At 41.3% G+C, this 26,546-nt stretch overlaps 1 protein-coding gene across 4 annotated transcripts; it reads right to left on the minus strand.

Moving 5' to 3' along the window:
• Positions 1 to 990: 990 nt before the first annotated feature.
• On the minus strand, positions 991 to 25,420 carry tmem245 (transmembrane protein 245). 4 transcript variants are annotated; one of them, XM_033640440.2, is made up of 18 exons: positions 24,755 to 25,420; positions 21,529 to 21,646; positions 19,569 to 19,664; positions 18,658 to 18,765; positions 18,138 to 18,269; positions 17,854 to 18,023; positions 15,438 to 15,461; positions 11,911 to 12,015; positions 11,739 to 11,821; positions 9,896 to 9,986; positions 9,681 to 9,779; positions 9,054 to 9,185; positions 7,636 to 7,758; positions 5,563 to 5,708; positions 5,388 to 5,488; positions 5,110 to 5,284; positions 2,981 to 3,175; positions 991 to 2,897 (listed from the first exon to the last, which is right to left on the minus strand). In XM_033640440.2, the coding sequence occupies exons 1-18, from the start codon at positions 25,352 to 25,354 to the stop codon at positions 2,849 to 2,851; spliced, it is 2,547 nt and encodes an 848-aa protein (XP_033496331.1). In that variant the 5' UTR covers positions 25,355 to 25,420; the 3' UTR covers positions 991 to 2,848. The 4 variants fall into 4 exon arrangements, with proteins under 4 accessions (XP_033496331.1, XP_033496329.1, XP_078027645.1 ...); XM_033640438.2 differs by having other exon boundaries at positions 18,138 to 18,293; XM_078171519.1 differs by lacking the exon at positions 15,438 to 15,461.
• Between the last annotated feature and the right edge of the window lie 1,126 nt (positions 25,421 to 26,546).

Consider the following 26,546-nt stretch of genomic DNA (forward strand, 5'->3'; position numbering starts at 1 on the left):
TTTAATGCCATTTTGATGCCATACTGTACTATGACATTTTTGATGACATTTTGACGACATACTATACTATACTATGACATTTTTTCGCAGTTTTGAACGCCATACTATACCATGATGTATTTATGACTTTATAGACGCCATAATATACTATGACATGACGTTTTTATGACTTTTTGGATGCCATATTATAATACGAAGTTTTTATGAGTTTTTGCACGACATACTATACTGTGACTTTTTAATGCCGTTTTGGACGCCATACTTTACTATGATGTTTTTTGTTTTGCTATTTTAGACGCTATAATATACTATAGTAAGACATTTTTGATGACATTTTGATGACATACCATACTATGACGTTTTAATGCTATTTTGGACGACATACTATACTATGACGTTTTTATACTATGATGTTTTTTATGACTTTTTGGACACCATACTATAATATGATATTTTGATATTATATGACATTTCTATTCAGTTTTGGACGCCATAATATACTATAACGTTTTTTTTTTTGACATGTTTGACACCATACTATGACATTTTTATGCCATTTTGGACGCCATACTATACCATTACATTTTTGATGCCATACTATACAATGCCCCTAATTACATACTGCAATTTGAAAAAAATTTTAAACTCCTTTTTTAATTATACTGTAAGTTTCACAACATTTTTACATGTGTTCAAATGTAATTTGACAGCCATTCATTGACTAAGATTTCAAATGTACAACATTTATTGAAATTTCTGTGTTGGTAGTTTTGAGTAAAAGACCTTAATACTACTTCCAACACTTTATCTCTGCAAATTCAAAATCTGAAGTCTTTAGATGGTTGGTCAGATAAAGTGTCACCCCTTGTATACTGTGTCCTAAGACTTTATAGACCAAACATTTGATAAGTGAATAAAAACAATTAATATTAGTTGCAGTCCTAACTGAACCAAAAAGCAATCTAGCAATAAGACACCCAACAAAACTACTGCAATTTAAATGGTCATATTTATTGTGTCAGTGCATATCTGGAAATAAAAAAACAGTAAAAGAAACGGTGGCAAACAAAAACTACAGTAATGTAGTTCAACCATGAAACTGTTTCTGAACTAAATGTTCCAACCGAGAACACATCACAGCCCTCACACAAGCTAACACAGTAGCCATATATGATCAATGTGTCACATTACTTACACAATTCATCTGTACAGCTCATTTAATAAAGTGATGTAAACTACTTGATACTCTGTTCAGAAAAGAAACAGACATTTGACAAAACGGATTAGAGGTGTGTGAGGTCAAAACTATGATGAAATCATGTGATGAGTAAACAGTCACCAAACTCAAAGTGCTTGCAGAAATACTCAGTCACACCTGTCAGTATCAAGTTATTCCGTAAATGTGTTTCAATACTGACAGATAAGCTCAGTGTGTTAAAAATTAAAAGCTTTGTTGCACGCATGTGTGTGTGTGCACTCACAGTGTGTAATAAAACAAAAAGTTTAAGGCTAACTCCGATATTTCCCGACCTGGACCACATCTTTCCATGGTTTTGTGTCTAAGTGACCAATAGGCACAACAATATTTGAAATTCATCTAGTATTGAGTGAGACCGAAGCAGTCAGCGGTGGTGAAACAGACTACAGTGGCAACTATGCACCGTCAATTTACAGGCTCAGATTGTTATTTCAGTGTCTAACAACAATGTGGAAAGGATCCTTACAGACACTGACCTTTTTGTTAGAGTAAGATCCTTTTTGTTTGTACAGCAACAGCCTCTACCAAACACACCACACTTTATTAAATCTAACAGCAATTTAAGCATGTATAGAGCCAGCCAGACAATAGCGGACCAGTTTCAAAAACTGTTTTTCCGGTAAGTATCTTAGACACAAAAACATCGGAAAATAGGATTGAAAGGTTGAAAAATACCAAAGTTGCCCTTAAGGCGTAAAATAAATTAAAAATGTAGAAAGAGACTCCCTCACTGACCAGAGGTAGTCCTCAGGTCGCGAATTCAGACCATGCGCCCTGAAAGCAGGACTTCTAATCGGACCTACTGAAGTTACCTTAAAAAAATTAGCAGACATGTAGCTTTAATTCAACTGTACAGATACTTAAAACTGTGAAACAGTGGTAACAAAGCCTGGACCAGGAGTGTGAATCTTTGTCAAAACTGAGATCTAGTGTTGCAAACTCACAGCTACTATCACTGAAACCTGAATGACACATTAAGTTAAACTAAAAAACAGTCAACAACTCCTACTCTTGAGCCAGGCGTGAGGACTTCTAAGGCAAGCCTTCACTACAAAGTGGGCCTCCATGAGGAGAGAGGTAGGCAGTACAAATACTGCACGACCACATACTGTAGCTTAAAACACAGCCAGGGTGTGCAGGGTGGAAATCGGGGGCTTTGTAGATAAAACATGTCATCTTACAGTTAACCACAAACCGCATGACAATTTTAGGCATTTCTAAACATGACAAAATCAATTTAGGCACTAGTTTTGATAGATGATCTGATTAGTATCAACGTCACTGTCATTCAAAATTGTAATGCCCAATGTGATGTCATTGGTCCATGTGAGGGATCACAATAAAAGCTCACTTCTGTAACTTTAGGGACTTGAATGAGAGTGGCTGGGGCCATGTAGCTCACAGGAACAGCTCTGGTAAGCAGACGGCATCATTAGTGACCAGCCGTTACGCCGCCATCTCTTCTTGGTCGGGGCCGACTCCTATAGAGCCAGGCGGCATAGGGAGGAGCTTCAGTGAGGGGAGCGCTTCCCCCTAATGAATCAGCCAGTAGGAAGCATAGTGACATTCCATAGGGACACCCTCTTGCTCTCACTCATTGGTCTTCTTCAGGACAGAGGGGGTGGAGTCTGCGAATGTCCTGACAGTGACAAGCAATAATAGTATGATTGCATTTTTCTGAGACTCAGTGAGCTCTGAATGTGATGACTTTTTTGTCTTTACCTGAGTGGGTGGAGCGGCCAGTTGGACTGCACCGGTGTTGGCGCTGCAGAGCTGGGGCTCATCAGCATAGCACTGTAGATGTTGGCTGCAACTACCAGGATGCAGAGGAGGATGGGCCCGATGATGGCGCCTTCCAGACCCAGATAATATGCTCCGCCTGCCACTGCCAAACCTGTCAGATACGGGTGTCCACCTCTGAGACACGTACACAAGAAGACCAGACAACAAAAGTTATGGCATAGTATGCTATAAAGAAATGCCATAATGTAGTATGTTCAAAAAATGTTCGAAAAATGCCACAGTATAGTTTGTCATAAAAACGCCATTGTATATTCATAGTATGTCGGCAAAGTGTCATCAAAAAAAGTCATAGTATATTATGTTGTCAAAATGTCATCAAAAATGTCATAGTACAGGGCATCTTCAAATTAGACTTGCAAATTCCCGGCGCGTCGCATGATTGACATCGTGTAACATCAGCAGCGCACACACACACATGTGCAACTCACAGCTTCGGCGATGTGAGGAAGTGAAACATGGGCGGCTTCTCACCTTAATCATTCACGCACACCAATCAAAAGATAGAAGGAGAAAGTTGTTAATTGTCCGTGTTAAACTGAACTGTGGAGCTCTCACTGCTGCCATAGTATAGTATGTCCTTGAAATCCTATAAAAGATGTCATGGTATAGTATGTCATGAAAAATATAAAAAAAACAGTCATAGTACAATATGTCATGAAAAAAAGTCATAAAAATGTCACACTATAATATGTCACAAAAATGATATGAAAAAAACAAAAGAAAACATAGTATAGCATGTCATGAAAATGTCGCCAAAAAAATATCATAGCATTGTATGTCATCAAAATGTTATTAAAACAATGCCATAGCACAGTTTGTCATAAAAAATGCCACAGTATAGTATGTTGTCAAAATGTCATCAAAAAATGTCATAGTATAGTATGTCCTTCAAATCCTATAAAAAAAATCATGGTATAGTATGCCATTAAAAATATAAAAAAACACTCATAGTACAACATGTCGTGAAAAAAATGTCACAGCATAGTATGTCACAAAATGATATGGAGAAAAAAAAAGACATAGTATAGCATGTCATGAAAATGTCGTCCAGAGATGTCAGTGGTGTATGTCATAAAAATGTTACGAAAACAATGCCATAGTGCAGTTTGTCATCGAAAATGTCAAAGTATAGTACATCATAAAATGTCTTTAAAAATTGTCATAGTATAGAATGTCATCAAAAATGTCGGTATACTATGTCATGGAAAAAATTGTAAAGGTACAGGACGTAATAAAAATATCACCAAAAAATATCATGTCAAAGTATATTATGTCATGGAATTGTCATAAGTAATGTCATAGTGTAGTATGCCATAAATTACATCATAAAAATGTTATAGTATAGTATATCATAATAAAATTTCATAGTATAGTATGTCAAAAAATGTTGCGTCATAAAAGTGTCATAAAAAGTTATTACATAGTATGTCATAAAAAATACTGTAGTACAGTATGTCATTGTAGCTGCATTACTTAACAAGAAACATAACTTTAATTTTAAAAAAATAAATGCAGCTGACCAATCTTAATTATTAACTTTAAGGCTATTGAAATTGATTTACACATAACGCTCAAAATGACTGAACCGTAGCCATAAATGCAAAGTTTGCCTTTGAAAATACGTAATAATGTAAATTATGTGTGACTGGAATTTACTGGACTGTGACGAGAAAAAAAACAACAAAAAGCTGTTTTTAGTAAATGTGTGCAGTGTGAGTCTCTTTACCTTAGGCCTCATCTCAACTTGTTATTTTTGTGAGACCTAATCATAAACAGGAAGAACTTATTAAAGGAAAAACAGATGGCGACACGTGGCCAGGCTGCCAGCAGCAGCTGAGATGGAGCATTATCTGTTCCACTGTTGTTGTTTTCATTTGGTCTCTCTCAAACTGCTGTAGCAAATGTACACACTGCTTATAGCTCAAAGAATAGTTTCCTTTAAAGCCTTATTTGGGTACATTTTGGGTTTGTAGAAATTAATTGGTTAGATGTTGCTACGAGGGGAAGCTGAAACAACACAAACACAAGCCGGTGTAACACATACATACCCTGATATGTCAGAGTAGATAGCTGTATCTACGAAATACGTTGGAAGCAGATGGAATGTCAGCAGCAGCACGGCCTTGACACCTTCGCCCTGCACCAACCACAAGTCGCACACTGCTGGAACCGCTGCCCAGTAGGTCCCCAGGAAGGGCACGGCACCCAGGATGGCAGCCAGAGCTTCAGGCCAAGAGAGAGGAGTTTGAAGAGTGAGAAAACAGACTGTGGCTTTGCAGGTACAGCTTAAGTGACGGTGCGATCTGCTGCGAACACGCTGACTCACCAGAAGGAATGAAGACTATGTTGATGCCAAAGATGGTGTGAGTGAGCCAAGTGAAGAGGCCGTAGAAGCCAGCCATTTTCAGAGAGGCGTCGAACACTCCTCTGCAAAACAAACACACAGGGTCAAAATAATCTCATTTAGATATTGTTTAAATAATTTCTGTGTGTGTGGCTACCTGATGGCTTCCTCTACAGACTGGCCGATGATGTTTGAGGAGGGTCCCGGCTGGGAGAGGGGGGTGAGGCTGATCACCCATTTGACAGGTTTGTAGTATTCACCACTGGAGCTCAGCAGGTAGAAGAGAGTAGTAAGGAAAATCACCTGTGTGTGAATGGCAAAAGAACAAATATAAGCAAGTTTGCTGCAGCAAAATAAATTCAGATTATCCATCCTGAACTCGTGCCTCGGAAAAACACATTAAGAGAGCCCTGTTGCACATTTGGCCTGTTTACGTTACCACTAAAGCATGTACCACCAAGAATAATCATGCCCTTTACAGACGGATCAAACTTCAAGGGCTGTTACAAATGCTTTCATTAAGACCAGTCTGCAGATTTGTTGTAACTTCTACAACTTCAGATGATTATCTGCACTATCCAGCGTTAGAAATGTATGTAATGGCTGCCAAATGCCAGAGATTATTAATCAAGTTGTGATCATTGCTTTAACAGGATAACGTGGTGGTGTGTCGGTATGCTGGGGAATGAGTAACATTCATAGAGGTTTCAACAAACAATTGTATTGTAATTCCTGATCTCTGCTGAGCAACAGATTGTGTGACATGAATTAAAGGCCTGTCCCAAATAAATTTTACGGTATTCATATAAAACCTGCTCAGACTACAGAAACTTTAACTCGCTGCTCGTCTCACTGGCGTTCGTTTGAGTTGAGCTTGACACCTTGACTTCATCCTCTGTTGTTGCTGCAATTCTTTCTCTATTACTGTTTTTTCCTGTTCTTATTGTTGTTGGCTTCGGTATTCAATTGTTGTGGTATTTTGAGCCTGTTCAGCCCTGCAGTTTTTTTTTTTAAAAAATGTGCTCTACAAGTAAAGTTTGACTCGACTTTCTGTGACTGGTTCTTGACAAAACAAAGACGCAGCAAACTATTTTTTGTCTAAGTGCAAAATGGTTTACCTCATCACAGTGTAAATTCTTGCTGGTTTTAACTTAAAATGAACAAGCTCATAAATAGATGTCAATAAATCAGATAAACAGCGGGTCATTTTGTGTTAGACGTCATAATTTGGTGCACATGAATGACACATTACGGAAAACAAAGGAATGTGCAGGAACATGCAGGAACATAAAATGTTTCTTTGAATTGCTATATGAATAAATGTGATATTGATAGTGATACTGTACATTTATACTTCTTCATATATGCATAAACATACGCCTTTTGGGTTTTTAATTTTCAATGTAATTTCTGCCTATAATTAGTGAGTGTTCAAGTGTGTAATTGTCAAACATGAACAAAGGTATTGATGAAATCTTTTGAATGCCATGACTGTCTGTGAACATTTGGTCCACATCTGATGAAATTTTTAACATTATTTCCTGAGATGTATGTAGTAAGGCAGACGCTGTCCCTGTAAGTCTAAGGCCGCGATCACACAGAAAGTGTTTTAGCAGCTGGAGGCGGCTTTTGTAATTGTTTTTAATGAGAATTATTATTAGAATTGCTAGTGTTTCTGCACTCTAGGCGCTTAACATTTTTGCCAGAATGCTCTGAAGTCAAGTTGAAAAACATCAACTCAAAGTGGAAAAACGCCCCATGTCATTTCTGTTTTCATCGTCTATTTCCCATCGTCCAATCTGATGATTTGAGTGGCGATCTTCTGTGGTGGTCACGACAACAAGTTTACAGTTGGGAAACAATGGAGGAGAAACTGGTGGTAGTGGTTGCTGGATACCCAGAGCTATACGGCCCGATGATAGACAGCAGGTTGTCAAACTGCCCCTGGGTCATTCTAAAATATCATCAAGAAGAAGCTCCTGGACCAACTGGTGGTACTCCCCGTGATCCACCCTCTTTTTGAGGGTCTCATGTACCCACACAGATCTCTCTTTCATTGTGCCCAACAAACTATTTACTGACAGCCTCTCACCCTCAACCAGAGCTACAGCATGTACCCTCTGTCTGCACATTTTAGGAACTAGATACTATTAACTGTCAAAAAACTAAAATGGTTGTGTTTTGTTCTACATCAGGTAAGAGCCTCAACTAATGTTTTAGTGTCTCATACCAGACTCAGGGCGAAGTTGAGCAGAGCCGTGCCGCTGTGGAACAAGACGGTGAGGAGAGTGGTCGTCGTGGAGATAAGGAGGCCGACGTTTCTGCTCATCACCACCCACAGAGACTCCAGGATCTACAAAAGAATTAGACGTATGTCAACGATAAATGGCCTGCAGTTGTCATAACACCCAGTGTACACCAATAGGACATGCTAAAAACCTGCCCATATGGTATTTCACCTAGACAGGCACGGTGTCGCAGGACACAGCATTGCACACTTTCGTGAGCTTGTGACTGTGCTGCTGCCAGAGGAGCTGCTGAGTGAGTTCTCTCTGAGCGGTAAGTCTCTAAAGGAGTCAGAGAAGTCCGGGGCTGTACATAAAACATTCAGGATGCCACAGTTTATTCCACACTAGTGAAGCTGCTCCTCTTTTAGGAACCATGGTGGCGTCTTGGCTCCAGGCCATGCTTGTTGTTGTCATTGAAATATCACAAGTATCATGATATGAATTTTTCAAATCATATTAAAATTTATACCAGTATTATCACGAACGACATGATATGGCACACCCCTAGTACAAAGTTCCCAGTATAACCTTATAATGGTCACCTTGAGAATTGATTAGCAATCAGGTAAAAGTCATTTGAAGAATCTGCAGGGAAGTCTAATGTTAGTTGCAGTTGTTGCTGTGCCAGCAGGACAAATCGATGATCATAAAAAAATAAAAATCATCTTCTATAAATGTAATCTTGGGGTTAAAGGTCTCGTGTGTAGGATTTAGTGGCATCTAGTGGTGAAGTTGCAGATTGCAACCAACTGAAACTTCTCCTGAGCTACTGTGGCAGACACAAAAAAAAAATGGAAAAACAGGAAAACGCCAATGGCCCTAACTAGAGCCAGTGTTTGGTTTGTCCATTGTAGGCTACTGTAGAACAACATGGTGGCCTCTGTGGAAGAGGACTAAATATAAACAGCTCATTCTAAGGTACACAATGATTCTTCGTTTTAGGTGATTATAAACTACTGAAAACCTAGTTCTAAATATTATATTCCATTTCTGCCATTATGTCCACCTAAATGACACAAACTGGACCTTTAGGGCAAAGATTCGGTTATTAAAGTACTTTTTAGGTTATGGTTTTGCTAGCTTAGCTAACAAGTGACAAGATGACCCAGTGTGAGCCAAAGAGAACATGTATTAGCCACACAACACTCTGTGTGATGGCCCTGTCACAGGAGGCCAATCAGGGTCAAATACAAAGTAAAAACAAATGATGTAGCCCCCTCGAGGCTTTAGGCAAACTGTATTAAAATGAAGTGTGTCCCAACATGACGATGGGCCAACACATCTATAAAAGCAAAATATATGCAAACTCAGCACCTGCCTCATACAGAAGCTGCTGTTAATTAAACACGGTCGTACTCACAGACAGCAGAGTCTCAATATTTTCCTGCACAAAGGAGGCGATGTCCTTCCAGTCCAGGATGTCCACCAGCCAGCTGTTCCCTCTCTGAACCATCATCTTCTGACCGCGGTGGCGTCCGGTGAGGGTCATGTTCTGGAAAATGCATGGGACATTAGGCGCATGATATTTTTAGAGGGCAAGTCTGTCCCCAGCATCAAGAGGTTAAATAGACACACAAGGCAAACACAAACCACCTTTAAAACACAAGTGCCATTAGATTTTAGAGCTTCATATTTAGGTTATATCCCCCCGTAAGAAAAAGGTACTGACAAATGTTAATATATAATAATAATAATATAGTGTGAGAGAGGAGAGAAATAAAAATCTGTCACTGTAACGTGTGCAATTATGTGAAGCCAAACTGCCACAAGGATTTGTATTTATTTTATTTTATTTGAACCTTTTCCTCTCCCTCTCTGGATGTGTGTAGTTGTGTTAAAACTGTCTATCCAAATGAAAACAAGGCAGAGATTACACTTGCAGTACAAGGTTTTTTCTTAGTTTTTTCTCCACTGCTTGTATAACCATTTGTATTGAGTCTGGATGTGATAATGTAAAAAGCGATATAAAAACAAAAACTGTCCTGACCTTCACGAACCACGAGTGGTACAGTCTGTCCCAGAGCTCCAAAACCTGTTTCTCGATCACAGCTGTGTTGTTCACCTTGTCTCCTAACATCTTATGGAGCTGCACAAAAGGAGGAAGTTTCAATGCGTAACAGGCGACTCGAGTATTCAGTTTTTGCTTCCATATTTTGAGTCAGAGAAATCGATTGCAAACATATAGGCAATTATTATTCTTACCTTTTGTGTTATCCATTCTCGACCGTGTTGATAGACATTAGTAGCAGCTGAATTTAGAGCCTTCTGCACCACACGAGCCTCTGGGAGCCAACTAGAGGAGGACAATGTCAGAAAAAGATAATGAGAAATTATAAACTCCAAACTAGGGCTGAGGGAAATGGGGAATAAATGATGTTTTTTTTAGGCTACATCATGATATACAATATGTCTCCACATTTTTAACTCTCCTCTGAACTACTGTAGACAAATAAAATACAATAAACAACCTGATAAATCACAATTACAAAAACATTAAATGAGGCAGCAATTGTTATATATACATTCATTCATTCATTTTCCATAACCGTTTATACTGTTGGGGATCACGGGAGGCTGGAGCCTATCCCAGATGACATTGGGCGAGAGGCAGGGTACACCCTAGACTGACTATCATAGGGCTAACACATAAGCCCTATTTCCACTGAGCAGTACAATTCAGCTCAGTTCGGTATGCTTTTTTCTGTTTCCACTGTGAAAAGTTGTGGATGGTACCAATGGAACCGTTCCGTACCATGCCCATTTATGCCCCCCCCCCCCGCCCTCTGTTGGGGTACCTAGCACACAGATCTGGTACTAAAAGGTGGAGCTGTGAACACTGCAGTCTGATTGGTCAATAGAGGACAGTCCCTCTGTACAGGGCTGAGTTGTGGCTGGTTTTGAGGCTCATGTAACCACTGTTCATCCCGTGGAGAGTTTTATTAGTAAAGTGTGACTATAAAATAAAAGATGTTTTGCTGCCTCTCACAGCAGCTGGAGTCTGGGCCGATTGCCAGCACCTTTTAAGGTGGAACGTTAACTTGTAATGTTACTCAATGCATGAGCCGACGACGTGAATCCATCGACTCACCTTAAATTTCACTGTGACAACGTTGACCATTACTTTAGTTTTTATATGACATACATTTTTAGTAAGTGGAGCAATTGTTAATATATATCAACTCAACTGGGACGGTAGATATCCAAATCCTCACTCAGAGAAAAGAAAAAGCATCACGGAGCGTCGTTCCTGTGGGCTACAGTAACACAAAACCCCTGAGCTTGCCAGAGAGGGACTAAATGCACAAACTCGCTATTTTCAAATATCCCACGGAGAGACTCACTGCAGCCTGTTTTGTTCTGAAAATGTTGGCATGCAGCCTCGTTCTGTGGACGATAAACGAGGCGCAGACTTCCCTCTGTTTCACCGGTAATGAGGAAATACAGTGGACGGAGCAGTGAGTGACAACAACCCCGCCCACATTTAAGGGTACTGTTTGCGATGGAAACGCTAAACGGACCCAGGGTCTAGGTACCATGTCTGAAGGGTTACTTTTGGTTCCAAAGGTACCCTACCGAAAATGTTTGGTGGAAACAGGGCTATATAGACAGACAACCATTCACACCTTTAGAGTCACCAATTAACCTGCGTGTCTTTGGACTGTGGGAGGAAGCCGGAGTACCCGCAGAAAACCAAGGCTGACACAGGAGGGAGCACAGTGGTGTAGTGGTTAGCGCTGTTGCCTCACAGCAAGAGGGTTCCTGGTTCAAACCCTGGGGTGGGGGAGCCCTTCCATGCGCAGTTTGCATGTTCTCCCTGTGTCAGCGTGGGTTTTCTCTGGGTACTTAGGCTTCCTCCCACAGTCCAAAGACATGCAGGAACGAAAATGTCTCATGCTGGTGGCTTACAAAAAAAAGATGCACATTATAGTCATTTTACACATCCCACGTGGAACAAGCCATTATACATTGAGAATAATCCATATATTCCCACCTCTACTCCAAACAAGAGGAAAGGTACAAATAAAAAGAGGGTAAATTGTCATACTTGGCCCATTCAGGATGGTTGGACAGGGTCTCGTTGATGAGGTTACTGGTTACGTCAATGATGTGAACACTTTCATGGTGAACCTAAAGACATAAAAGTTACTTTGTCAACCAAGACGATGTCAGTGCCTCTGAAATACAGCGAGGTAATTCAAAAGGAACAACAACAGTACCATAGCAGTGAGCAGCAGAGCCATGAGCAGGGTCCCTGTGACCAGGAGGAAGATGATGAAGATGCTGATGATTTTATCCAGAGATCGCTCCAGCCACACGACCATCTGTGCACATGAAGAGGAGGACGACATAGCAGAAAGGGGGGAAACACAGAGATAGAGATACAAAGTCAGTGCAGTTCTGAAGAGGCTGGAAACATACAGTGATCAGACACATGGAGAAACCTGTGTCCTTCCCACGTGAAGATGCCATTTTGGATCTAAACGCTGCCTCGCTCGGGCCCTGAGAACAGTAAGGCTGAATGAGCCAGGATATCTGTACACATGCATGCACACGTTCTTACACTTAAACTGGGAAACATGCACGTTCAGAACTCTCTGTCACTACCTTTGATTTTAAAACTGTTGCAAATACGTCCGTCAATCTTTTGTAGTTAATCCTGTCCGGAGGGGGTGAAATTCTCAACTCAGGTTTCTCAATGCTCCAAAACTGCATCAACAGCCAGCTTATGGCAGATTTAGTCTTTGTGTGTGTGTGTGTGTGTGTGTGTGTTAATGTCACACAATCAATGTGTTAAAATCAAGGAGTCAATGGGAAGTTACTGTTAGTGGACACCTCTCTCCCATAAGGCCAAGATGGTTTGTCATTATATTAATGGTGAAATGATATGGCAGTAAAGGTCCCACTGCAGTTCAGCTACATAAACTGATTCAGTCCTGAAGTCCAAACATTATTCATAAATTGGAGTAAATTAACAGCAGCACCAAAACATCTGTTTACAAACTCTCACACAACTCGTGCAGTTTAATCCAAGTATCATTTATGCAGCTGTATGCTCAGTACTCCCCAAACATGTATTTTCGTTAAAACATTACAATTTAATACTAATAGTGCCTGGGCGAGCGCATGTGTTTGACCTCTGCTTGTGCATGAGTTTAAACATACGTGGTTGACCAGGCGCACAACTAGTCCCTGCATGAGACTGTTTATGTGAAAACGTTTTAAGTAGCAAGGTCTTGGTGAAAATGGCTGTGTTTGGGAGGTAGTGAGCAAACGACTCGATGAATGAGACTTGGATTATAGATCATAGATGCATCAGTTATGTGAGACAAAGATTTCCTCACAAATTCAACGTAACACTGCATCAGTAACTGAAATATAAACTATCACTTTGTGGGTGCAGTGTTCCTTTAAGGTGAACATTTAACCTTTTTTTCTTACTGTCTGTAAGAACGCAGCCTCACTTTACAGAAGATATTTGGCAGGCTCACTGATGTGGATTGAATCCAGTACAGCAAAAAAATTAGTTCACAAAAAAATGGAAACACCACATCAGCAAGGATTTATTCTTAAATTTTAAATCCCTAAATCAGGCAGCTAAACAGGCAGGTCAGTGCAGTGTCTTGAGCACCAACAAAACATCACCTGCTCTTAACGCCACTCTAAAGACATTTCTGTTTAGTTGTAAAATGAGACAGTTTGCTGCAGCCAGTGGGCAGTGCTTTTGTTTTTGTTTCCAACATGGCGGCCGGGTCACAAACTTTCTCATTTTACAGCTAAACAGTACACTAAAATGTGTTTCTGCGCTGCCTAGTTTGACAGTTTACCCGCAGTGACATTAGGGCTGGGCGATATGGACAAATATTCATATCTCGGTGTTTTCAGGCTGACTGACGATACACGATACATATCTCCGTATTTCCTAAGATATGGGCTACGTGTTCAGTCAAAGCCACATTTGAGATGTCACAAGCATTTTTATAAAAACAGTCTGAGGTCAAAATAAGATGCAAAGACAGATTTTTTTTTCCCTGTTAGAAAAGACAGAACTGCACAACATGTAAATGAAAAACAATATAAAATAAACGCAGGGCTGTACGTTAACTTAATGCACACAGCACTGGAGCTACAGACGTATAAAGGTTTGCAGCACAGGACACTAAACTATAACATGAGTATAATAGTATGAAGTAGGCCTAAATCCACTGTAGTTTGGAACAATTAAAGTTAAAAAGTTAGTTAAAAGTCTACGGCCTTTCAAATGAATCTAGTGCTGGAAAATTATTTAAATCTTTTATTTAGGCTATTAATTTTATCCATGCGCAGAGCATCAACAGACAGGCCAAGGGAGGGAAGGATTTCATATACATCTTGTATATGAAACATCTGTGTTGTCACTGCATTTCTGTTTTAAACACATCTGTCACCTGCCTCCAGGCGCTGTCTCCATGTTGCACCACAAATTACAACTACCAAGAAGCACGGCGACGCGCTATGATCCACAAACTAGCAAACAAACGCTCACCGGACACGATCAAGCAGCTCTGTCTCCCTCACATGCAGCGCAGCACTGTACTGCACGTGTGCTGCTGAGGTGATTTCATAAAACTCACAGACTGATTAAGCGTAGCACGTGCAGCATACACACTGGCCTCACACTGTAGACTAATTAAACAGAGTAGCAGCTCTGTGTCTCTCTTAAGCCCCGTTTCCACCAAACACTTTCGGGGGGAATTAGTGAGGCGGAGCTGTGCGGAGAGTGTGAGAGAGGAGAGATGAACACTGGTGTGCATTATGTAACGCAACTGGACCCTATATCAATATAAATGGTGTTGTTTAGATCTATGTCTTGCTTGTAAATATATCGTACATAGTCGTTACATCGCCCAGGCCTAACTGACATGATTGACAGCTGCGTTTGAAATTCCTCAGCTCTGATTGGTTGTTTTCAGTCAGACGTGACAGATAGATTTCAGCAAAAATAAAGATGTTTGTATAAAAGTTGTCAACAACAGCTTTAAGGCTGATTGAGCCCTGATCTCTGACACACACCCTTTGTCCCTAAAAACTGGAGTGTCTAATGCTACTACATACAGTTCAGGCCTCATGTATTAACACCACAGAGAGAAGCAAAGCTTTTCTAATAAGGTACAAGTTGGTCCAAGTTGGTTTTTATTTAGCGCTTCATATTCTCAAACTGTCAGGTGTTTCCATTGTTTTGTCCAGCCCTGTTCCCACCCATACAAGCTCCTGAAGCGTAACCACGTCTCTCCAAGGGGTCCGTGGGCAGTGTTTCTCCTACACCTCTATAAAAAGTTACCATCAGATTTAGAAACACTGCCCTCTCCTCCCACTCAGCTCCGCTCCGTCTACATCAGCCATCTCTCCATGCAGCTCAAACACTCTCAAGCCAAACCTGCCGGGTAGCTCGCAGCGGGGAAGATACGGACGAGGCCGAGGGAGTGAAGAGTCCCACCTCCTTGACCGTAGCTTCCGGTGAAAACAAAAGCAGGGGGCGGGAAAGCAGCGAGAGGACAGACGTGTAGACAGGATGAGAGGTTGATGACAGTGGATGGGTAAAGCGCCAGTCCAAGCTACTACAAGGTGTTGCTCACGCCTTCACACACACACCCACGCACACATACATATACACAGGTTACTTTACGCTACTCTCCAGTTTCCTCACATGCACACTCTTTCTCTCAGTCTCTCTTTCTCTCAGCACTCTGCTCCTCCAAATCATTACCTGCTTGTTAAGCCAATGCCAGAGCTTGGGGAGGAGACAAAGAGACATTGGGAAGATTATTATTGGAAAGACCTGTGCAGCAGTCATCACATGTACCCGTGCGACAAGAACACCACCTCTGTGGGCACAGGCAGTGAGGGATCAGGAAGTGGAGCATGGCAGGCAGGATTTAACTACAGAGTGAGGACTGGCGTTACAGTGGGATGCAAATCACTGTGATTATAAACACACCACATAAGTGCAACCCATAAACACCAGGAGACATCTTTTACTATAAAAGGTGTCAGCTGTGACCCATAGATTGTTTCAAGCTGACAACAACATCCTAAAGGGGTCCTTTTGTATTTCCTGTTTAAATGTTCTGCAGGGTATGTAAACAACATCAGCTGACAGGAAGTAAACATGGACCCAAGCTGTTGTCTAGCGATGCACTTTAGTGAAACAGTCTATAAAGTGAACATGTTAGCACACAGTCGTTTTCTACTTCAGCAGACACAGAGCAATGTGAACATTTATTCGGAGTCGTGTTTGTTTTCACCTGACAAAGTCCGATATTTGCTCTGTTTTAGGAAATATATGACAACATAACACTCTGAGAACACTTTCAGAGAGCTCCTGACCTAGTCTTAAAATTTCTCATAAGGATTCCCTGAACAAAAATGCATTCTTTTAAAAGATGTGACTAGTTGATCAAAAATTAAAATTAAAAGTATAAATTCACTCTCACCAATGGGCACAGAATGGACAGTGAAATCAACACGCCTAATATTAAAATTTTGTCTCTATTAAGACATGGTGTAGTTATGGTTTTAAGATTTTATAAAATTAACATCTCAGTTGAAAACATTGTAAGCTGTACTCTCAAAGTAGCCTATAGATGTTTGATAACACAGGCCTATCTGTGCTGTAGCCCATTCACATGCTGATAGATGTTATATTTATGTTTATTTACCATGCTGTTAATTTTAGTACTTAATCTAGTAATCTAGCATCTCTGATGAGACTGACCACAACCACACAAACATTATCCCTGCACTATCTAATCTGTGGTGTTTTATTAAAGGAGCAGTGTGTAGGATTTAGTGACATCTAGCTGTGAGGACTGAACATTGCAACCAGCACACGTGAACTCCCAGTTAAGACTTTTTTCAGGTTTCTGTATTATCCGCAGAGGTTTCTTCCTCTCTGAAACAAACAGACCAAGTGATTTACTTTTTATTTTTTTGCATTCATTTATATTTTTAAAAGATTTTTTAGGGGCATTTTGCCTTTATTAGATGGGAAAGATGTGGCCTGAAAGGGGGAGAGAAAGAGAGGATGACATGCAGCAAGGGGCCAGAGTTGGAATTGAACCTGCAGCTGCTGTGGCAAGGATGTGGCCTTTGTACATGGGGTGCCTGCTCTACCAGGTGAGCTGATGGGTGCCTCCACAACATGTTCTTAAGGGTGCTTTCAGACCTAGAGTTGTCTTGCTTTGGTCTGAATCAGGAACTAATTTTGTTTCAAAGTTGCATAATTGCCTAGAGTTGGTTCGTGTTCTCACGACAGCATTTACAAGCGGACTGGATCAATTGCCTTGTTGCCTTGTTTTGATGCATTGGATGTGCTGAATGTGCATATTAATGCAGTACAGGAGGAGGTGCACATTAATAATCCTCCAAGACTGTAACATGCTCATGTTTAACCCAAACAATGTGTCATGCGACTGCAGTTGGTTCAGATCCAGGTCAGAAGATGTTAAAACAAACTGTAGCCCATCTGCTTCAAGGTTGGACGTGTTGTTGGTTCAGAGATGGTCTTCTGCAGACCTTGGTTGTAACCAGTGGTTATTTGAGTTATTGTTGCCTTTCTATCATCTTGAACCAGTCTGACCATTCTCCTCTGACCTCTGGCATCAACAAGGCATTTTGGCTCACTGGATATTTCCTCTTTTTGGGACCATCCTCTGTAAACCCTAGAGATGGTTGTATGTGAAAATCCCAGTAAATACTCAAACCAGCCTGTCTGGCACCAACAACCATGCCATGTTCAAAGTCACTTAAATCAACTTTCTTTCCCATTCTGATGCTCAGTTTTTGCCATGTGCTGACACGTAATTGGCTGATTGGCTATCTTGAGCAACAAGCAGTTGAACAGGTGTACCTAATAAAGTGGCCAGTGAGTGTATATTCTCTAATATTTGAACAGCAGATACCCAGTCTGAGTGACCTTCAATGTTAATTGGCCAAACAGTCCTCAGTAGCCACTGCAGGCCTTTAATGTAGACAGTGAGGAGGAAACTACAGGAACACTAAAAGATGCACCAGTGTAACAGAAAATGTGTGTGTGCCTGGAGGAGGATGTCTGAAATCATACAAAGAGGGAAGAATGACAGCGCCTGCACCAGCAGCACTTGGAGATCAGTCAGAGACATTACCTTGGTGTCGATTCGCAGCAGGAACTGAGCCAAGCCTTTGATTGGTCCAGGCAGCAGGGCCTCCTCTCGTTCACGTCCAAGCTTCTCCAGCACCGCCCACCACGACACGAGAGTCCGCTCTGCAAAGCCCTTCAGGCCAAAGTGGACCACCAGCCTCTTCAGCACCCACACTAAAGCATCAATGCAACATTAGTCTGAGCACAGTGGATCTGAGAGGACGTATGTGACGGGGAACGTGTGTGTGTGTGTGTGTGTGTGTGTGTGTGTGTGTGTGTGTGTGTTACCAGCCACTGGGATAGGCAGCAGCTGCAGGATCCAGAGGTTGAGCCACACCTGAACCAGCACAATGGCCCACACCAGGAGAATAAAGTAGATATCACTGGCTCTGCTGGAGCTTTTCTCTTTCTGGAAGAGGCCTGCGGGTAATGAGTGCACACCATCTTTAGAGAGAGGAAACAGGAAGCACAAAGGAGGAAGTGAAAGGAAGAACAAAGTGATGCCAATGTACAGTGTAAACCACCATCGCTGAGTAGTGACGCCAAAAGCAGAAGTGTCTTGAGCTGCAGTTCCTCTAATGGCTGCTTTATCTTCAGGAAGTTAGGGGGCTTCAAACGCAATAGTTAGCTGACTTCTTCTGATGTGTATGGCTGTGATGATTTTTAACGCCTGTTTGCTTGGTGAATTGTTGACTGCTCATCCCAAATCTCCACCACACTTCCAAAAACCATGTACTACAGCATACACACTGTAACTCTAGCTATAGCCGCCTCTCTAATAGACAGAGTTTACAGTGTGCTCTCTTACCTGCAGCAGTGTCTTCTCTTGGCTCAGTTTTCATCTGAAGGTTGCTACACGAGATTGCCATGTAAATAGTGTTAGCAGCGAATGACAACACCTGCCCCGACAGCTCTCCTGAGGAGACGAACGCAAACAGACAATAACAATTACACATAGTAGTAGCATGTTTGTTTGTTTGTACGTTCCCCTCATGGTCCAAACTGTCCGCAGATTAAAGGGCAAACTGTCCACCTCAAGTTGCTTATGATTGAAGGAATGCTATACTAAGATACTGCATCACTTAATCTGATCTTAAGCTGGTAGAGGTCAAGGTTCAGACAAGACAAATGTCAATAAAGGACTTTTCAGCTGTTAAAAGGATGAGAGCTGAGGCCTGTGCTACGAAGCAGGATTTGGAGTTAGCGACGTAACTGCAGGGTTAACTCTGGGTTTCAGTACCATGAAGCTGGTTCTCTTTTTGCTGGGATAAATCACTGTGGTAACTTATGCTTAAGCATTAACCTGCTCCGGAGCAGGTCAAAGCTGATTTGACCCCCTTGACTTTTAAAGCAATAGGTTGACATTTACTGCGGAGAGTTTAATAAGAACATTGATACCACGCTCATGTCTGTACAGTCAATATGAAGCTACAACCAGCAGCCAGTTAGCTTAGCTTAGCATAAAGACTGTAAACGGGGGAAACAGCTAGCCTGGCTCTGTTGCCCAAAATCCACCTACTGTACCAGCACCTTTAAAGATCATAAAATTAACACGTTGTATCTCTGTTGTTTAACTCATACATAAACATTTACCCATACTCTTTTATACAATTATGTTTATGAAAGCCAGCTGACGGGGAGCAGAGGCTTCTCAGTGAGCTGAATAGGAATGTGTGTGAGTGTGTGTGTGTGTGTGTGTGTATGTCCATAAATCTTCACCTCTGCCAGGGACAGGTGGTTTCTCCTGGGAGCCCACGATGATGAGTATAACCACAATCACAAATATGGGCACTCTCCACGAGCCGGTCAGAGACACTAAAAACAGATCAGAAATCAGCATGAGTAACTGTGTATCTTCTAACTACTGTGGAGAAACATATTGCTCTTATACTGCGTGATGTTTTGTATTTCTTGGCAAAAAACTCTGGAAGAACTCTGCTGAACTCCTTCTGTGTCGGCTGAAACAAGTCTCTGTATGTTATGGAAGTGTCCTGACAGAGAACATTTTCTCAGGTTTGCCAACAGTCATGTGAAAACCCTCCTTGTTCTCATCTGGAGCCAAATTTCTTCTGAACAGCACTCAGTCACTCTTAACATTTCACGCCCTGAAGGTCAACACCTCTTTTCGGCACGCATTAAGCGTGCTATAAATACTGGAGACTTCATCATCTTTCAATGTAGCTCTGCATGTGCTCAGTCTAATGGGCTTGTAGACCTCTAGAGACAGTGTTTTATCTGGACTACAGAAACGCAGAGTTTGGCTTCATTCACTGGAACCTGCTTTAGATACCTGCTACCTGCCAAGTACGGCTGGGAATGTCCAGGTACCTCATGATTTTAATCCAATTCAGAGGACTACAATGCAACTATCGAACAATGATTTCTACACAGTGTGTGACTACTTGCTCCTTCTTAAAACATTACATATTTAAAAGTAAAATAAACAGATGAATTTACTTCCATTATCTTTTCTTACCACAGTGTGGCTCTTGTCCAGGTCCATTTGCAACTTCATAGAAGCGAAAATACTTCCATATGCTAGCTTTTAAGCTTTAAATTCATTGGCGAAAACTACGATGACATTCTTTCATGAACTCCGTGATGAAAATGAGACAATGACGAGCTAAAAACAGATCTCAACAATAAAAACTAAGATGAAATGTACGCTTCATTTTCGTTGATGAGACGTGACAAAAATGTCAGTGGTGGACTATCGGACATTGAAAGCCGAGAACGACTGTGCTTGTAATTATCTTCAAATGCCGCCTGACCGACAGGCTGTCAAACTCCAGTAAATAGTCTGCACCAGGATGTTTCGCTAGCCAGAAAAAACAATCACACTGGAGCAGCGTCAGCCGTTGGTGCGAGCTGTAGTTAAGCAGTAAATTATCAGCTGTGTGTGTCTGAGCTGCTGAATGAACTTGTGGAGTTTGTTAGTAGCAGCGGTGGTTGTTAGCAAATAGCTCCGCTCATTAGGTGCTGAACAGCAGTGGAGCTAGCAGCCACTGGCCACCGGACTTTACATCTGTTGATCCCCGCAGGACTCCACTCAGAGCCGGGCTGTGTCGGGAAGGTTTATGGGTTGATGGTGTTTGACAGGCAGGTCGGAGGCTCATTTACAGTGTAGCTGTGCTGGAAGTAAACAGTCTGAACTCAGATCAGTTAAGTTATTTTTTCTTGAACAGTGAGATGGATACATCAGAGTTTAGAATGAACCTGGGTACAAATCCTAGTTGTCTCAGGTTAGTTATTAGTGCTGTCAAAGTTTTTGAGACCATAAACAGAGATGTTGAGCTTTTCTAATGATGATCAGTGAGTGCGTGCTCCTAAATCCCTTAAACCTGTCAAACTCTGCTGGAGAAATGACAAATTGTAAGTGTGTAGAAATTTCTATACAACCTGTCGCCTTGATTCTTATTTCTGATACATGAATTACCCAGTTCTCTTTATACAAACCATGACACACACACATTTACATCCATTACATCTCCCAATCTATCTGGTTCGGCTCTGAGGAACGTACCGCCTGGTCTTATAAAACAGTTGTTAATAAAGTCGAGAACTGGATCTTAAATACCTGAGTATGAACTCTTCCCAGAGACAAGGATGGAATTTGAAAGTATGAAACAGTAACATGACTGAGCAGATACTCCAGGCTTCCCCTCCTCCCCAAACTCACCAATGTAGAAGAGCAGGACGGCCCAGACAGGAAGAGCCAGAGCCCTCAGGTAGTGCTCAGTGTGGGGACTCCACTTGAAGCAAACCGCCAACAGGTAGCCGAACACCACAGTGCACACCTGAGAGGAAACAAGAGGAGATATTATGGGTTACAATCAGATATAGCTATATACTGTAACTTCTGCTCAGCTGATGCTTCGTCCACACATGTTACTGTTTCAGTTTGTCAGTGTTTACGATTTATACTCAGAAAGAAGAGCTCGGCAATAATCCAATATTACTGCTCTTTAATTAGGTTTTACACAATTAAAGCAGAGGTCAAACTACTAATCGATTAGTCGACAGATAAATTAGTTAGAACTGATTAATCATTAAATTAATGGAACAAGTTACAATAGATATTTAAATCAGACAGGTATGTGTCATTAAATCATTTTAAGTGTATGCTCGATGATAGGGTTGTTTTACAGTGTTCCTGCTTTGGTTAGGTGTTTTTTTGTTGTTTTTTTTGAATATTTTATTTTCAAATTTTTAATTTAACAAAACATACAGAACACACACACAAACATGGCTCCAGGATGGTGTGTTTGTACGTGTTCCTGCAGTGTTTCCACATGCAGAGGTATTAAGAGTAGATGATGAGGAGGGCGTAGCTGCAATGATTTAGAGGCCCCGCTAGGCAAGATGATAAAAAGGCCCCGTGGAGCCTGTAAGGGAGGAGGCATAGCACTGGAGTGGTCCAGGTCGTACTTGGCAGATCAAACTTTCTGTGTCAGCCTTGGTGACCCTGTATCCTCCTCTGCTCCGCTCTCGTGTGGGGTCCCACAGGGCTCACTTCTAGGCCCTCTTCACTTCTCTCTTTATTTGCTCCCGCTTGGCTCCATACTTAGGAAGCATATTTTCACTATTATGCGGACAACAGTCAGATTTATGTGCCGCTTAAAAAGAATGACACATACTCTGTCAAAATGTTACTAAAGTGTCTTGATGACATAAAGGCCTGGGTGGCTCTGAACTTTTTAGATTTTAATGATATAAAGACAGAAGTGATGGTTTTTGGTGGCACCACTGGGACCCCTTCCCTGTAGATCTGGGCCCAGTTTATCAGACCTACCATCACAAACCTAGGGGTTAAAGTGGACTCTGATCTTTAGTTTGACAGCCAGATCAGGTCGGTCGTTAAATAGAGCTTTTTCCAATTACGCATTTGTTACTTGGCGGGATTACTGTAATGCACTGTATGATGGGGTTAGTGCGTCCTCCATCGCCCATCGTCAGATGGTACAGAACGCTGCCACACATCTTTTAACCGGCACACGTAAACATGAGCGCATTTCCCCCATTTTAGCCTCACTCCACTGGCTGCCCATACATGCTAGGATCCATTTTAAGATTCTTTTATTTGCTTTTAAATCCTTGAATGGTCTTGCCCTGCCCTACCTCTCTGAGCTCCTACACCCTTAGGGGGCGATCACACCTACAAGGAGGGCTAGAAACGAGACGCCAGTAAAACAACTGATTTCCCTATGATACCACGCGTCTGACTGGTTTTCAAGCATTTTTTATGACGAGCGTCTTTCTGGCATCTTTTTAGACGCGCATTCTTTTTCTGGCGTCTTTTTAGACGTGCATTTGTAGACGTTGAAAGTTGAAATAATCTCAACTTTTGGGCGTCAGGCGCCAGTAGCACCATAGCTCTGTCTCAGGGTCCATTTTCAATGTTTTGATCGCCCAGTTGCGTATGCACCCCTGCTCTACAGGCGCTTCTCGTAAGGAGCGCTCATTGAAAGGGCGTTTCAGGCATTTCAAGTGTCTTTGAAGTGTCCGTGTTTCTAGCGCTACCTGTAGGTGTGATCGGCCCCTTACTCCCACCCGCTCTCTCGGGTCAGCTGATCAGCTGCTCAGCTGCTCCTGAGTGGAAGTTCTGATCTGCCTCTGCACATTAGACAGGCCTCTTCTCTGTCTGCTTTTAAATCTCTTCTTAAAACTCATCTCTTTTCCTTGGCCTTTGACACTTTGTGAGATGTTGATTTTATTTTATTGTTTTTATTATATGGCTGTTATGTGTTATGCCTTTTAATTTATTTTATTTGTATTTTATACGCAATTTTTATGCCTCATGTGAGCCTCTTATTTATTATGTCATTATTTATTCTGTACAGCACTTTGGTCCACTGTGGTTGTTTTAAAGTGCTTAACAAATAAAGTTGGATTGGAGGGAAAGACCCACAAACAGGCTCCATTCAGTGTGAACGTGTCCCACTTTACCTACACAATGGTTTGATTGACTGATTGACTGCTGCTATCTCAATATTTTCCTAAACTACTGCACATTTCAAAAACATTCAAATACCTTGACGTGCTCAGACGGGACTTTCTGTCATCTAGCAGACAGTCTGCTGCCGTTCACTAATTTAAAAGAAAGCATGAAATATGATGCACCAGCAGCCTGTGATCAGCTGGTCCCACTCCACACAAAGAAATCTTTCATTGTAATTCAATATTGTGTGCGCTCCATCCTATTTATGGACAAGAGCCCTGTGTCAGTCCACTTCTGCATTCAGAGAAAGGACAGGCTGTCTGAGGAGGAGGAACGTTTAATGCAATTAGTATCTAGTCGGAGCATAGCCTGGCTCAGGGCCCTGCAGCTGTTTGGGGATAATGAGGTATTGATTGATCGCTGAAGCTGCAGGAAATATGATTAGCTAAAATACAAGTTTGGGCAAATATTCCAGGAAAATAGGTTAATGGAAAAGCTCATGTTGAGACACACTCAGGGAAATGTTATTTGCAGCATTTGTCAACCTGTTGAATTCAGTATTGTTGTTTATCGACTATTGATCATGGCATCATTTGTTTGTGTAGGGCTGCAACTAACATTTTCTTTTTTATTTTTTGTCTATTAACTTCTCAATCTTGGCTCTATATTAAAGTTCTTGTATTACATGTCTGAATTTTACAGATATCAGTGGATCATTGCTGTTTGCACATCAGTTTGAGAATCTTAAATGTGACTGTGCATTTTACACGCAGTAATGTGATCAATATTTTTAAGTTATTCTTATTACTATTGCGATATAGATTTTAACTCTATGGCCCAGCTCCTCTCTGAGCTGTCTGCAGCCTGACCTCACCCACCCAGTAGCATCCACACCGGGTGACACAGAAGGTCTTTGTCATCACCCTACGGGGATTGTGACCACTTCCCACTGTCACTGTCCACTCACCCACACAGTGTGGAAACAGTCCAGCGCGGCCCCGATGATCCAGCAGACGTGCCCGAGGATCACCTGCATGCCGATGACGCTCCAGGACAGGTAGAGGAAGTAAACTAGCGGCGCCCCGGCCCCGATCACCAGCAGCACCATGAGCCTCTCCAGCACCAGCCTGCCCATCAGCTCCACCCCGTAGTTCACACACCACACTGGGATCAGCAGGGTCCCCACCACGATGGGCGTCCCGGTTTCCTGCAGGCCGCTGAGCCACGAGCGGCCGAGCCGAGCCAGGGAGTACTTGAAGGGGTGTAGGAAGGTCCCGCAGAGCACAGCCCAGAGCAGCGGGCGGAGGAAGGCCTCCAGGATGAAGTAGACCAGGACGGCGGCTCCGCAGCATATCGCCACGAAGATCATCGCCCCCGTGTTGTAGAAGGCCTGTTTGATGTTTTTATCAAACTTGAGGGAGGACGGCTGGGTCAGCAGCTGGCTCACCATCCCGACGGCCGGCTGGACGCTCTCGGAGAAGGAGACAGAGTGAGGCCGCCCGGGGAGAGGACTCTCCGGGGGAGAGACGGCGGCTGGCTCCGGCGCCGAGTCCTCCTCGTCTGCCATGTTCCCCGATTCCGCTTCGGTAGTCTACCCGAGGGCTCCACCGCGTGAGGGAGGAAAACATGTGACGTTGCACGACGCAATGCCCGAGGGCACCACGGGAAATGAAGGCAAAGAGGAAAAAAGCTTTCGGTATTTTATTATTCCATTTTATGCATTTTAAGTTTTTTTTTTTTTATTTTATTTAATGCTAATCAATTATAATAATAATAATAATAATAATAATAATAATAATAATAATAATAAAAACCTTTGATCTAAATAAATTTAATCTATTTTTTAAATATATTAAATATTACTATACTGTTACAATATACTATTATAAAACTATTATATTAGTATTTTTACATTTAAAGTGACCTTGGGTTTCTTGAAAGGTGCTATATAAATTAAAGTTATTATTTCTTTGTATTTTTTCTTTCTTTTAGGTTTAATAATAATTAGGTTATTATTATTATTATCAATAATAATAATAATGTTGAAATGTGCATTTACCGTTATCGCTATTTATTTATAATTATCATTGTTAATGATAATAATAACAATAATAATAATAATAACAATAATAATAATAAACATTTGATCTAAATAAACAAATCATGTTCTTGTTTTCTTTTAAGGTGTGGTGCTGCATAACCTATTGAGTCTATTTTATTATTATTATTATATTATGTTATATTTATTATCATTTAATGCTAATCAGTAAATCCTTGTTTTAAACTGTTTTTTAATGTTCATTTATATTGAATTGCCTTGTCTGTTTTGTTTTATGTCTATTTTCATGTGAAGCACTTTCACTTTTTCACTATTTTTTTCTTTCTTGTAGTTTATCATTATTATTATTATTATTACTATTACTATTAGTGTTGTTTAAATGTGCATTTACTGTTATTGCTTTACCGCAATTTCTTATTATTATGTTTATTTTTATAGTTATTATGAGTATTATTATCATTAGACATTTGATCTGAATAAACAAATAAGGTTCTTGTTTTCTTTGAAGGTGTGGTGCTGCATAACTATTACATTAGTAGTTTTCATTTCAGACTTTGGTGCCCCACAGTGGTAGTATTACAAAATGACATGGTTGCCAACAGCAGTGAACACCACCTTTGTCGTCAGAACAACTTATAAAGATGCTCCAATCACATGAACGTCTTACTATTAGTGACTTTAATATAATCACAGCCATAAT

The sequence above is a fragment of the Epinephelus lanceolatus genome, chromosome 10, assembly GCF_041903045.1.
Source record: "Epinephelus lanceolatus isolate andai-2023 chromosome 10, ASM4190304v1, whole genome shotgun sequence".
Classification (NCBI taxonomy): domain Eukaryota; kingdom Metazoa; phylum Chordata; class Actinopteri; order Perciformes; family Serranidae; genus Epinephelus; species Epinephelus lanceolatus.

Coding starts and splice junctions, on each gene's coding strand:
- tmem245 (XM_033640438.2), bottom strand. CDS start 25,354: ATGGCAGACGAGGAGGACTCGGCGCCGGAGCCAGCCGCCGTCTCTCCC. Junction 18,294..18,657: donor AAGAGAAGACACTGCTGCAG/GTAAGAGAGCAC, acceptor CTCTCTCTAAAG/ATGGTGTGCACTCATTACCC. Junction 9,987..11,738: donor AACCATCCTGAATGGGCCAA/GTATGACAATTT, acceptor GTCCTCCTCTAG/TTGGCTCCCAGAGGCTCGTG.